Source organism: Musca autumnalis, unplaced genomic scaffold (genome assembly GCF_047663935.1).
Source record: "Musca autumnalis isolate F117 unplaced genomic scaffold, ASM4766393v1 scaffold_1, whole genome shotgun sequence".
Classification (NCBI taxonomy): Eukaryota; Metazoa; Arthropoda; class Insecta; order Diptera; family Muscidae; genus Musca; species Musca autumnalis.
Window position 1 is genome coordinate 296,615,579 of NW_027411644.1, and position 15,242 is coordinate 296,630,820.

The window sequence follows — 15,242 nt, forward strand, 5'->3', positions numbered from 1 at the left end:
CAGGGAACGTAAGTTTTCAACGGTGTTTTAACTCGTCGGCGTAATAATGTTGGCTAACGTTTCCTTAGTGTCTCAGCCATGTGAATTTCTCTCGCCGTTTAGACTTGGCGGTGAACAGTTTACACTCCTTAATATTATCAATGTCCCTATCTATGATCTACCTATTATCATTTTTTGGATACATGTTCTGCATTGTATTTTTTGGGATGTTCGTGGGAAGTAGTTCTAATTTCAGCTGGAATCTAAATTAACCATGAAAGAGTAAAATAAAGTTTTGGCTATTTTATAGTTTTTGGAACCGCTCTTGGTACTAGGTCTCCACTTATGAAAATAAATTGCATTGAATTTAGTTTTAAAAGACCAACAAATTTAAGATTTTTTATATTTTATATTCTAAACTTTTTTATTTACATAAATTACATTTTATTTTTACTACACGACTAAGAAATACAATATTTTTTATTTGTATTTCAAATTAAATAATATAGAGTGATTGTTTGTGATTACAAATTTCTATTAAATATATTAAAGCTTATTCAAAATTAAATGACCATTCAATTGTACATGCATTCTGTGTGTGGGAAAACTGCTGAAGATCTTCCTCCCCTTCGATTAATTTTCCATTTCCAATGCTGGCATATAGAATGGCAAGGCATCCAAAATGTTACTATTTGCACCCGGCTTATTTTCCTGGACATCAAAACACAACGAATGACGCGGTGACGTCATCATTTGCCGCACATTAAAAGTGATATCATCAAAACTGGAACGTTCACTTGGTTCCAAAGTCCAACAATTCAATAACATTTGATAAAGATCTTGATATACAAATGATGGTTGGGCGGGACGTGAACCACTCTTCAAGGCATCCAATATTTTATTGGAACTATTGATTTGAGGATATGGTGTACCACCCAATGAACAACATTCCCATGCAACAATGGCAAATGACCAAACATCTGATTTTGTGGAATAATGTTGATAGCGTAGAACTTCTGGTGCCAGCCAGCGTGTTTGATCAACTTTCTTTTGATTTTGAACATAGGGGGTGGGACCGAAAACCGAAACCTTCAATGTCATCTCAGCCGTAACATAAATACAATGAGAACACAAATGTTTGTGTATAACCTTGGATTTAGATAAGAAGTCCATGGCACTGGCTATTTCATAAATCCATTGCAAAATCATTTGTTCCGACAAGGATGTTATGCGTTGCACGGGTGCTGAGTTGGGTGCCCGTCTACTTTCGATCAGTCGTCTCTTCAATGATACCGTTTGATGTTCAAATACAAAATAAAACCAATCTGTGCTAGCCGATACACCATGGAAATCTAAAATGTTGGTATGCGACTGCAGTTTTATGAGATTACGAAATTCTTGCAGTAACTTCCCCTGATCGGTGCTGGTTAATTCATCCAAAGATAAAACATGTAACTGACATTCGGCTGATGATTCTGGTAAAGCGTTTTGTAACAACTTCCCAGTTATGACATCTCCATAGTTACCCACCGCGACAATGTCATTGACATTTAGACGTAAATTATTGCGCGGTATCCTCTTGCTGGTTTCCAAACGATCCACCAAACCATTTAGTTGTTCCTTAAAGTTCTCCGTGGTGTGTGGCAAGTCATCCTCCACCACAAAACCATTATTTTCACGATCTATAATTGGTTGTTGCATTGTCATTTCGTGGGAATTGCCACCTCTTATGGCTCGCATTTGACAGGTTTTATAACGTAAATAGAAATACGTTATAACGGAGAGTATAAAACATACACCAAATATAGAACAGGTAACAATCAACGCCACTACGGAGTTGGATCCAGATTCAAAGGTGGAATAGGTGAAATTATCCATGGAGCTGACATGTTGTTCGTGGGTACTGCGTGCATACAAGATTTTTGTAACGTTATTCAATGTGCTGACCTGTGTGGGTGGAGAAGGAAGAAAATATGGAAAAAATTAAAGTTGGATATACAATTATCGTTAAATTTAGAGAGCGTATATATGAGGTACAGTTTTATTTACTTTATATTATGACAATTTTAAGAATTAATCGGAAAATATTTATTTCCAGGAATTATGAGGTTTCATTGAAAGAGAAATTCGTAGAAGACCTCGTTCAAAGTAACAAAAAGGCATACCTATGTTTCGATCGGTATACGAGTTCATTATCTAGAAATGTTCATATGAACTTTATGCAATCGTATACAAATATTAAGGCAATATCTAGTTGGCGCTTTTGAGAAAGCAACAGAGCCCGACAGAAATTCATATTTCTGCTCCTATCGGCACAAGAAAATTGCATACGATGTTTATCGAATGCAAATATCTAGGCACAACAATACCACATGGAGGGGATCGTTGAAAGTCGTTTAGTAAACAAACCATTCTCACGAACATCCCCGAAGCATAGAAGGAAGGCTTCTCTGACACCAATGAGTACAAACCGATTCCATTATTAGGTCAAAAATATGGGACGTCCTTAGTTTAATCATAGAACCCACCATTCGCCAAACAAAAAATCACATTCTAGAAGATACTGGCATATCCGTGCTTAGGTAGATGGGGTAATTTCGAAAGCAGATGAAGCAGTAATCGGATTTTTATACCCTCAGCATTTATGCTTTAATAATGGTTTTAGTCCCCAAGTATGTTTGGACGAAATGTGTTTCAGACAATTTGGAGTTGATTTAGCAATGTCCGTCTGTCTTGTTGGCTGGTGCGCACGATAACTCTCGAACGGATCAACCCATTCGGTCCCAAAATTTGGCTTTCGTTGTATTTTGTCCGAACTTAGTTTAAGTTCGAAGATGGGTTATATCGGTCCACTCCTTCGGGAACCTCCCCCACAAAAGTTTGGAAATATTCGGGAAATTTGGAAGTAACCTATTTGGTCCATAATTTGCACATCGTAAAATGTCTACCGGACTTAGATGAGGTTACAATATGGACTCAATCAAAACAAATTTCGGAGAAGTTCAGTTTAGGGCCTGCTCTCGAATCGCTTTGATTTTTGTTGTAGCAACTTGTATTTACTGCCCCCCATACGACGCTATAAGTTTCATCAGGGGCAAGTCCATACTTCCTGAGAAAATAGCCTAAAATGTACAAAAAACCCTCTGACACCGTGTGTAGTGGTTGGAGCGCAAGATAACTCTCGAACGGATTTGCCGATTCGGTCCAAAATGTGGCCTTCGTAATATTTTGTCCAAACTAAGTTTATGTTCGAAGATAAGCCATATCGGTCCACTCCTTCAGGTACCTCCCTCACAAAAGTTCAAAAAAAAAATTGTGCGCACAATAACTCTTGAAGGGAGTGACCTGTTTGTTCCATACTTTACACATCCTAATATATCTACCAGATATAGATCATAGTTCGAATATGGACTATATTTGTCCTCTCCTTTTGGTATCTCACTGCCATACAAATTTTCGGATAAGTTCACTTTAAGACCTGCTCTCGAATCATTTTGATTTTTGTTGAAGCAACTTGCATTCGCTGCCTCAATTACGACAGTAAAAGTTTTTCAGGGGCAAGTCCATACTTCTTCAGAAAACAGCCCGAAAGGTTTAAAAACCCCTATGGCACCATATGTTGTCCCTGAGAGCTCGAACCGAATACTGTGTTCGTCCACACTTTGGATATTGTAATATTCCTTCGAATATTAGATAATATTCCGGAACCGGTCCCACAAAAGTTCGAAAGTATTCGCTAAAATTGTACGCGCGATTTCTCATAGACGTAGCAACCGATTTGGTCCAAACTTTGTATCTCTAAATATTGTTGAAACTTAGTTTATGTTGAAATTTGGGCCCTATCTGTCCAATACTTAGGTACCACCCACACAAATGTTCAACATTTTTGTGTGGTTAAGGGTCTGATCAAGGATCCTTTGGACATTTTTACCGAAGGTTTTTCTAGTGGCCCTGTTTACAGCGATATTGTGTTTTTCGTAGGCTAGTATGGTAAAAAAGTCCTATCTATAGATATCCCCGGAAATTTTTGAGCTTTAATCTTATCTATATTTTTTCGATTCATACGCCCAACATTTTGAAAACCCCCCTAAATACATGTTTTTTTTTTTTTTTTTTGTTGGAAAAAAGTATTTCAATCCACACAGGCTGAGGATATATATCTGATACTGATACTTTTTTACTTGCTGAGAAATGAATTCATCATGGATAAACTGTGTGTATTATGAACCACCAGCTGTACCAACTACATATTCACCTGGACAAGTATAAACTTTGGCTAGGTCATTTCGTAAGAAAGAATAATGCAAGAAAGGAGTGTCGAAGTTATGGGTAATATCTCAACGAATGGTATCGAAAATTGGGGAAATAAATAGTTCGGCGTGGTTGGGGAAATCTATTCATAGTTCGGGTTATGCAACAAACGTTCTGATAGGACCACCTAAGTCACAATAATACGATACCGCTTGTAGAAAAGTCTTAACTGGTTTAATAATGAGGAAATTCCATCAAACATTCGCTGAGATTTATTGTCGTAGGCTCAAACTACGATTTTCAGTGAGCAAGGAGTATATGCTAACATTTAAAAGGACGATTTTGTTGGTGTACTAATCAACAATTCTGTCAAATTTTGGTTGGACATTTTAACACATGTTTTCGGTCATCTGTACTACCTGGTGTGAATATTATGAAATTTTGGCTGATATATATGGGTTCGCGTTTGTACCTTTGGACATTCCCTTTAAAGCCTGCCCACAATATTGTGACCAATATACTCGTGACGATACGTCCGGAGCATTAATTTCATTGACAACTTCTTGTTGTGCTGATTTTTTTCCTGTTACTATTCTTGGGAGCATAGGGCTCCCAAAAAGCATCGCTATCTTCTAGGCCAGGTGTTTCTTTGTCGACCTCGATTTCGTGATCCTTGGGGATTCCATTCAGGCGCCCTCCTGATTATGCTATAAACATTTTTAAGGTGTGGCCAATCCACCTCCATTTCCTATGTCTAATCTGCTTTTCGTCGGTGTCATGCTTAAGTGTTCCATACGCCATTTTTGACATTTTGAGATAAAGGTACCTTACAAAGTTTTGAACCATGCCCTTTTAGATTTTTTGGTCGGTTTTTCTCTATCTCTTATAGTGTCTGAGATATTCAGATGCCAGTATGTTCCATATCCGCTTTGTGACCCAAAAAATCTTGTCGTTTTGTTCCATATCCGTAAAGCCTGGCGTATGGAACAAAACAACTTTGAACATTTTAGTTCCATATCCATGTCGTTTGGCGTATGGAACAAAAAGAGACAAAAACGAATTGTTCCGCAACAAAAATGATGGCGTTTGGAACAAAAAATTGCCCATTTTGCCAAAGTAACGGAAAAGTGTGGCGTATGGAACAAATTGTTTTAAAGGGCTTGGTTTAAAAACTGAAGAATAATAGTTTCTAAATCCAAATATTTTTGAATATTGTATTGTTACATGAAAACGAAAATTTATCAATCGTTTAAGCAAAAAATCCCTAGTTTAAAGACAAAATGTTGATGTAAGTACACAAAAATATACGCAAAAACGTTCATTCGACTTGAAGCTAACCGACTACAAAAATGGTATTATAAGAAAATCGCGTTTAAATGTTTTATGTTACTTAGAAATGCAAAATATCAATCCGTTTTGTCCGATCGAAATTTTTACCACAAAAAAAGTAGTGATAAGTGGAGGCAATCGCTTAAATAAGTCTTAAGGAAACCTTTAATTATGGTCCTTATTGTATTTATATGAGAAAAATAAATGTTTCATTTAAAGTCCTGATTTTTAAACTCCACAGTAGCACTTCACATAAGGGAGGTGGAACACGATTGATAAAAAGTGTTTTGGTTGAAATGTGACAAAATGTGTTCTATGTGACACAAACTGCCAAAAACATGAAAAAAAGATTCCATGGAACAATTCAGCAACTTTTTGCAATTATAAAAATTGGCCATAACTTCTAGACTATCACAGATATCTGACTAAAATAAACTACTGATATATTCTATGAGTTTAGTTAAGTAGAACTGAGCTCTTAATGTATTGGATTATTGCACCATTTTTATCCTGTATGGCCTTAAACATTAACTTGAGTTTTTCTCGAATCAGGCAAATGGCGTATGGAACACTTAAGCATGACACCGACGTTTTGTATGTGCTGATATACCGGTAATATATGTTCAACCTTATGAGAGGACTCTCTGTGACAGTCCTCAGTTTGGGAATCTGGCCGCAGAACTTACACGGATAATAAAATTTTGTAGTCAGCACCCCAATAGCTGCCGGCCACCGACTTGAAATAACAGTGGCATGTATGGAGGACTTAAATAAGCTATCTAACATTACATCCAACACTTGGGGTATTGGTGGTCAGAATCACAACATCTATCAATATGTTCAAGGCCTTATTATAGCTGTCCAAGTGGCGTACAAGTGTGGTGTAGATTTAGTTGCGGGTATGTAGAAATTGTACCTTATTTCCACACGGTTAGTGAATTATCTAACTTTGCAAACTCGCATAGAGGATAGTCTTTCCTATGCCCTCTATTGTCAATAAATTCCGTAGTTATCTGTTGTTGTTGTAGCAGCATGAAACCTACGTTGAAGCATAGGTTGATGCTGGGTTGACATCCGCTGGCCGAATCACTATGGTTTCGGGTCAATTCGGTACGTAAGAACCTGCTGCCGTGGGATTATAGTTAGTATAGTAGCCGCGGGATTATATTAGTTCCCTGTATGAGTCTTTGCCTACCTAATGCAGGACATGTTGATTATCCAACTTTGCGAACACGGATGGAAGATAGTCTTCCGCTTAGTATGATTGGTAGTATTAATAACCTTAGATAAGTTAAGAATCGCCAGATTTTGCACGATCTATCCAGGATAAGTCCTCCTCTGATATGGGTAGATATGATAGAAGAAAAATCGGGCTGTAGAATTCGCCTCTACTGAAATCCTTTGACTGGCCTTGGGTCACGTTGTTGAAAGTAGCAGCCGTTTTGTCATTCATATATCATTGATTCGATAATGGTCTAGCCACTTTTTTCGTTTGTCCTCACCAATTGTGGGACACAAGACCTGGCTCAGTGTGGGTATTAACTAGTCATACCATAGACTTAATTCTGGCACCGCGGGTATCAGTTGCCCCTGGGTCTTTTGACCTGGTCTGATAGTTGGTATCGGCCTCCTTGTGAGAGTAAGTGGTTGTACCCAAATCACGAGTAGAGTTTCCGGTGTAAATGTGGAGTTGAATCGCGGAATTTTATATGGGTTCCGCACCAAACCAAGAGGGTGAACATGGCCAAACTCTTGTACACAATTGGTACCTTACTACAGTGCAATGGGCGTGGGCTGGTCTCGCGGTGTTGTGTGAACACCGTGGTCTTAGACCGAAAGGACGGTACCCACGGTAAACACAACATATATATATCGTCACCAGAAATGCCCAAAGACGTCTTTGGTCATTTCAGGTGACGATATGTATCTGCCCTCACCAGTAGCCTGACTTTTTTACTTTTATAATACTTGGATCCTCGAGGTGAGTGCGGTGAAGCTCATTACGTTCGATTGCTAGTGCCCTCACATCTGCTGGGAAATTTTGCCTTTTTCGGGATCTGGCAAACGGGGCAGATTCACTGCCCAGGAGCTCGAAACAGCCATTCTGAGATACACTGCCGCTCTCATGGTGAAAAATACACAAACACGTAGCATTGAACCTGCCTCCGTGTGATAGGTTAAGGTTATAAAGTCGAGTTGTCAGAGGTCATGACCTCCTCGCGACCTCCTAAAACTAAAATTGTTATTTATTTCTTCACTTGTAACACAGAAGCCTTCTTGGACTAATAAATGTATTATATAGCATTGGCTCCCCATGATATTGGCTTCCCAGCCATTTCATTTCGTCCATTTATTTTGCTTCCAACCTTCATAATTTCATGAAGATAAGATTTTAATTTGATGTTTTTAATAAAATAGACGTATCCCCTGAAGATGTCAACAAATATTGACGAAACGTCGGGACAAATGAAACAAAAAGGAATTTTTATTTACAAACACTTATGTAGGTCTACAGAGCTTAAATAATACAACAATACTTCAGCATCTAGGTTAGCTAAGGTATGTACCCTTTGATACGTTCTTCCTTCCGTCCTTCCGCTGTCTCTTCCCATAAAAGTTAAAAATCTTTGCTAAAATTGTGCGCCTGATAACTCTCGGTCGGTGAGGGTAACCAATTTTGCTCCAAACTTTGCCCGTCGTAATATTAAAAGAAGGACTATATCGGTCCGAATATATCGCCTACAAAAGTTGGACCAAACTTTGCACATCCTAATATTTCTTGCAGCCATAAATAGGTTTCAAATATGAACTATATCCGCCCACTATGTATAGCTTCGTATACCTCCCATAAAAAATTCCAAAATTGTTCACAAATTTGTAGTATAAGGATATGTCGCGGATTGTTTTGAAATGTTTGATTTAGATTGTTTTAATATTACGACATAAAAATTTTTTCGAGATCATTTATTTCATACTTCCTGAAATAATGGTTCAAAAGCTCTGAAAATTTCTGATGAGCACGATAACTTACGAATTGTATATCCGATTTGGCCGAAAGTGCAAAGTACATTTTAAAATTTCTTCCAAATGTATATCAAGTTCCAAGAAGGTCTACAACGGAAAAAACCTTCGGGTACCTCTCTCAATATACTCGCTGCTTAAGAGCAGTTCAAGGGCTGTTTGTCAGAGCTCCGATTTACTCGCGAGTGAAATTTTGGGGTGAGGTAGTTATTTTTTTGGGGCAATTTTTGTGGTGGGTTTTGGGCAAGTTTATTTGGGGCGTGGGATAAATTTTGGTTTGGTGGTGGGGAGGGGGCAAGTAACCCCCCTCAATTTGCTCTATTTTTTTTACTCGCGAGTTGAGATCGAGCGAGAATTCGGTGCTCTGCTGTTTGTGGATCGTTTTAAAATAGATATTTATTGTGGTCCTGTTTACACCGATATAATGGTTTTCGTTGTACAAGTCCATGCTTCCTGACATAATAGTCCATAAGCTCTACAAAGTCCTACGGTGACCACCTAAATTGGCTTGTGGACATGAAAACATTCGAAAAGAGTGACTGACATTGGCCCGGCACTACCTTTCCACATCGAACATAAAGCATGTTTGAATATGAACTATATCGGACAACTGTGTCCGGTGTATTCCTCACAATAGTTCAAAATTATGTCTAATGGTTGTTTGAGGATTGTTTTGACATGTTCATCAAAGGTAGTTCATGTGATTCTGATTATAATGATACATGAAATTTCTTTCCATTGGCAAGTCCATGCTTCCTGACATAATGACCAAAAAGCTCCTAAAAATGCAACTAAAATTGTTGGTTGCCGCGACAAACATCGAAAGGAATAGCTCCCAAAATTAGGTTAAGTACCAACATGGGCTATACGTCCATTCCTTTAAGTACCTCTTTAAACACCTTTACGCGCTAATACAGCTTAAGGCCACTTCTTGGATTATTTGATCATTTATTAGATGTATTATAGCAATATCAGCATTTTTTGGTATGTAGATTTGGTTGGGCCTGTTGGCCCACTGTTTATGATACTTATCCCACAAGCACCTAAAAGCTTACGTTGGAAACATTTAAAACTTCTTTCGGCACCTACGGAATCGTCTTAAAAGTCTATGGTGACCGACTAAAATGGTTGATTGATACCATAACTAAAGGAAGGACTGCAAAAATTAGTTCCAATACGGACGGTGACGGTCCATTCCTTCTTAGGCTTTCGGAAGGCTTCAAAACTTCGTCTTGTCACCAACGATATTATTATTTACTTTTAAAGATGGGAGTCTGATATAGGTTATTAAACCCTGTTACTGTTTTTGCACAGTCTTAGGCTGTCTGCAAGCCGCTTGATTCTTTTTACTTGTTTTTTACCAGTTTTTAAACAACTGTCCAAAATTAAATTCAGTTTCCTCTTTACCTTAACTATTTCTTTCTTCCAATCGAATATTAAACTCTTTTGTCCTTAAAATCTCTCTTAATCCTAATAATGAAGCTTAATTTAAATGTCTACTCACCACAGCCAAACTGATATGAACATCCGAGTTTTTATTATCCAGCGGTGGATTTGTATAGCGTCCGTAGCGTTTGCCATCGCCAACAATAAATTTCCTCGTTCTATTATCACCCGGACGATCATAATCCAATTCCGCTGCTATGTAATATGGTAAACCATTTTCCTCTGCCTCCGTATAGCTACCCAGCAGCGCACTGTCAAACGGTTGGGTTATTGCATCATCGACATGTTCAACAATCACCAATACCTTTGTAACGGGACCATTGTTGTTGCGCACAGGTTTTATTTGTATTGTGATGGTTTTGTCGGTTGTGGTTAGAACTTTTGGTGGTGGTGGCATAGGACTTGGTTCACCTATCAGCGTTGTACCCTCCACCACTGAGCTGCCACATTTCGAAGCACCTTGAGTATTACTTTCACACAATGATTGAACGGTTATTTGATAATGTGTTGCCGGATGCAGATCGGTTATTTCAAATTTTGTCTCATTACCCTGGACAATGAATTCGGGTTGAGGGAAAAACGGTTGCATCGAATAGGTGTGAAGACGTTCGGTTTTAATCATGTAGTTGGTGATTCGTATCATGGGGGTGGACTCCACGCCGGATATGAAGTGTTTCATGGGGTTAAGTGGTAGCCAGGATATGGTTAGGCTATTTTCGGTGGCATTTATAACTTTGAGATTTTTGGCAGCCGCACTTCTTGCCACTTCGGTGGAATAGTAACTGTGCACCCCAGCACCACCACAATATTCCGATTTGCTGGCAATGCAGCGGGTGGAACATAACAAATCATCCTGTTTTTCTTCAGGTGTTATTGTGTGTGTGCAGTAACACTTGTCATCGGAGAGGGCGGCAAATTCATAATCCTTCACTTCACAAATTTCCACACACACCTGGGGCACTTTGCTGAACAATTGTTCTTGTGTTAAATCCAAACGGGCTGTATAACAACCCAGGTAATAATACGGTGTCTCTTCAATGCCTTGAGCTGCTGTTGCAATTTTTTCTTGTTGCTGAAGAGTTAATGCCAAAAATATTAAGAATAACAATATTTCTATGGCAAATTTAGGGCGGTGGCCAGGTGTTTTGTTGTTTCTTGTTTTCTGTCTTCTGTTGTTGGGAGCGTTGACGGTAAACCGCCGTTGTTGTTTCTGCGCCATGGCTTAACAATTTAACTCTGCAATTCAAATGAAATTTTTTCAAGCTTAGATTGTGGGTGAATTTTACATTCTTCTACAAATTACCTATGGCCGCAGTTGCTGTTGCTTTTTTATTCGTTTCAATTAATTATGTTGGGCTGCAGCGGCTTTTTCTCTGCTTTTCATAATGCACTTTTGTTTTCTATGGTTGTTTGGTTTTTTCGTAGCTGTTGTTGTTGTTGCTCTTACTACTACTAGAAATCACTGGTTTAATTATAACTTTTTTTCAATTTTTTGTTTTTCGAAACCACACTAAAGATGATGATCATCATCACATCAATGAAACCACCACCAGCACACGACACAACGCTTGTTCCGTCAGCATTAGTAGCAACGAAAGCAGCAACGGCAGCAGTACCCAGTAGACAAATACATTTCCACTTGGAAAAGAAAAGAAAAAAAACGAAACGATTTTATGTCCAGAATATTTTTTCACTCTTCATTGGTATGACAACGACTGGCAGTTTGGCAGACCATTAAAAATGACAGCCACTAGTATTCCGAAAAAAAGAACACTACAAACTCAGCTCATAATTGATTAAGCTCTGCCATTGCTTCAGATGAGATACATACTATGTCCAAGTCCCAGTTAAATCCACACTGAGTGCCTCTTTTTGTGTTTGGAGTATATTTCTCATTGGAGAGATCGGAATATAAAGTTGCTTATATTCCCTCTCTCTCCCCATATGGGAGAATCCGAACTCAAATGACTCATAACGCTAAAATGTGAATAGTAGTTATAAGATTACCTACCTACCCACCATTCACCACAAGGTAAAAAGAAACAACAATTGTATTGTTTTTTTGTGTGTTTTCTTTATTTGCCTTGTTTTTGTATGTCGTCATCTCTCTTTCTATCTACCGCATAAACTCCATCCATGTTTTAGCCATCTGTTTTAAACCATGGCTTAAACTGCCACTCTCTTAACGTCAATTTTATTTTGTTACCTTATTTCGCTTTCTTGTGGCTAAAAACAGTGTTGGAAACTGTGTTTTTGAAATTTAAAATGAGTTTTCATGGCTAAATTCTCGGTTATTCGGTTCATTGCTAAAATATCCAGTGTTTTAATGCAGCTTCCTTGGCCCTTTTGATGGTTGTTTGAAGTGTAATGTTGTTGGGAAGATCGGTGCAGTGTGGTCATATGTTGGGCATGTTTTGTGTTGCATCAATTCGATCGCAATTGGAACAGTGGCGGCTGCTACTTCCTTATCTTAGCTGGGCTAAAATTACTCGCAATTTACTTGTACTGGCAGCCAGAGGTTTATCGCGGTAAGGGTTGAATAACAATTAAAACAACAGCACCATCCGCAGCATATTTGTGATCACCGATGGATTATTGTACCTGTAAATTTATGAAAAATTCTAAAGTACTGAAGTTCCTACGTAGAGAGTCATAACATTCATTTTGCTATACTTTATGAGAATCAGGTACAGTAATAGAAATAGGTACTAATTCACCTGATACTTACGAATGAAAAAAAAAAAGAATAAATAATTGGCCTAGAATTCAAACCCCTTTTGGGGTTAAACTCTTCTTCATATCCATTTTAAATTTACCACACCCAATACCAAATCGGTGCGGAATCTGGACTTGAGAGGTACCGTTATATGCGGACTCTGTCATAAAATAAAACCAGTAAGGAAAAAATCAAAGTCGGTCGGGGCCGACTATATGAGACCCTACACCACTGTGAATATCTAAAATATAAATCGGAGCTATATCCAGATCTTAACCGATTTTGATATAATTTGGCACATTTATTTCCAGACCGAATTCAGTCACACATTCCAAAAATCATTGAAATCGGACTTATATAGCGTGTTTGGAGCAGGAAATACGCGAAATCGGCCGAAAATATATACGGGTGCTATATCCAAATCTGAACCGATTTCGATATAGTTTGGTACATTTATTTCTAGACTGAATTCAGTCACACATTCCAGATTTCATCGAAATCGGACATATATAGCGTGTGTGGTACAGAAAATACGTGAAATCGGCGGAAAATATATATGGGAGCTATATCCAAATCCGAACCGATTTCAATATAATTTGGCACACTTATTTGTAGACCGAATTCAGTCACACATTCAAAATTTCATCAAAATTGGACGTATATAGCGTGTTTGGTGCAGCAAATACGTGAAATCGGGCGAAAATACATATGGGAGCTATATCCAAATCTGAACCGATTTTCACCAAAAGCAATAGCGTTCTTCCTATGGCTAAAAAAGTTGTAGTCCCCAATTTTCAGCTGAATCGGACAAAAAATGCGACCTGTACGTTGCGAACACAAATACCTGGACAGACGGACGGACGGACATGCATAAATCGATTCAGAAAGTGATTATATGTATATCCCCAAAAGGAACTATGGGTCTATTTCGTTTCCTTTTGTATGTTACATACAAATGCAGAAAGACATAATACCCCTTACCACTGTGTGGTGTAGGGTATAAAAATGGGCTGAGAATTCAAAAGCTTTTTTGGGGTTTTACTCTTTTGAACTAATTTCACCACCCAGGCTATATGGCTTGAGAAGGTACTGTTATACGGGGGCTTTGTCATAAAATAATAAAATGACGTGAGAATTCAAAGCCCTTTTAGCGGTCTTCTGGCCTAATGCCATCAACAACATTAAGCATTTTTTGAACCCCAGACAATATCGGTTGGGAACGTTGACTTGGGAGGTGCCGTTATATGGGGGCTATTCAAAAATAATAACCAATATTAAAAATCTTCTGCAGAAAAGTTTTCTTTTCCTAAAAGAAGCCAAACAGAGATATACCCTCAGCATGTGTATATTGAAACAATTTTTTCCCAAAATACGTATATATTTAGAGTGTTTTAAAAATTTTGGGCGTTTGAACAGACAAAAATGTTGATTAGGATTAAAGGTCAAAAGTTTTGCGGAGGAGATACTAAAAGGAATGGATCGACATTGACCGTTATGGAAGTGGATCTCCAGCCGCAACATATGGTGCCACAGGGGGTTTTTACACTCTTCGGGCTGTTTGCTCAAGAAGTATGGACTTGCCCCTAAAAAAACTTTTACCATCGTAAATGAGGCAGCGAACAAAAATCAAAGTGATTCGATATCAGGTCTTAAAGTGAACTTATCCGAAATTTTGTGTGGGAGGTACCGGATAGAGTGGACAAATATAGTCCATATTTGAACCTGATCTTCAAGACCCTTCAAGAGTTACCGTACGAACAATTTTTCCGAACATTTTTGAACTTTTGTGGGGGAGGTAACTGAAGGAGTGGACCGATATGGCTTATCTTCAAACTTAAACTATGTTTGGACAAAATATTACGAAGACCATATTTTAGACCGAATCGGCAGATCCGTTCGAGAGTTATCGTGCGCTCCAACCACCTTACACGGTGTCATAGGGGTTTTTTTGCAACGTTCATGCTATTTTCTCAGGAAGTATGGACTTGCCCCTGATGAAACTTGTACCGTCGTATGGAGGGCAGTGAATACAAGTTGCTAAAACAAAAATCAAAGCGATTCGAGAGATGGCCCTAAACTGAATTTTTCCGAAATTTTGTGTGGGAGGTACCCGAAGGAGTGGACCTATTGAGACCATATTGGAACCTCATATTACTCTGGTAGAAAGTTTACACTATACAAAGTATGGGCCAAATCGGTCACTCCCTTCAAGAGTTATCGTGCGCACAAACTTTCCGAACATTTTCGAACTTTTGTGCGGGAGGTTCCGGAAGGAGTGGACCGATGTAGCTCATCTTCGAACTTAAACTAAGTTTGGGCAAAATATTGTGAAAGCCAAAATTTAAACCGAATCGGTTCATCCGTTCGATAGTTATCGTGCGCTCCAGCCAGCAGGACAGACGGACGGACATGGCTAGATCGACTCCAAATTGTCTGAAACACATTTCGTCCAAACATACTTGGGGTCTAAAACCATTATTTCGATGAGGCACATTTTCAG

At 38.5% G+C, this 15,242-nt stretch overlaps 2 protein-coding genes across 7 annotated transcripts in view; one reads left to right on the forward strand and one right to left on the reverse strand.

The window, feature by feature from the left end:
• The window catches only part of atl (atlastin GTPase), a 58,957-nt gene that overhangs the window by 19,991 nt on the left and 23,724 nt on the right, over window positions 1–15,242 (forward strand). The window lies entirely within an intron of this gene.
• Window positions 376–11,886, reverse strand: Wsck (tyrosine-protein kinase Wsck). Its single transcript, XM_073961779.1, has 3 exons — window positions 11,330–11,886; window positions 10,085–11,262; window positions 376–1,926 (listed from the first exon to the last, which is right to left on the reverse strand). The coding sequence occupies exons 2-3, from the start codon at window positions 11,243–11,245 to the stop codon at window positions 613–615; spliced, it is 2,475 nt and encodes an 824-aa protein (XP_073817880.1). The 5' UTR covers window positions 11,246–11,262; window positions 11,330–11,886; the 3' UTR covers window positions 376–612.

What these genes read in the sequence shown, in the direction of transcription:
- Wsck (XM_073961779.1), bottom strand. Translation starts at nt 11,245, where the DNA reads ATGGCGCAGAAACAACAACGGCGGTTTACCGTCAACGCTCCCAACAAC. An exon ending in TTCATATCAGTTTGGCTGTG is followed by an intron (nt 1,927 to 10,084) that starts GTGAGTAGACAT and finishes CCACCCACACAG; the next exon opens with GTCAGCACATTGAATAACGT.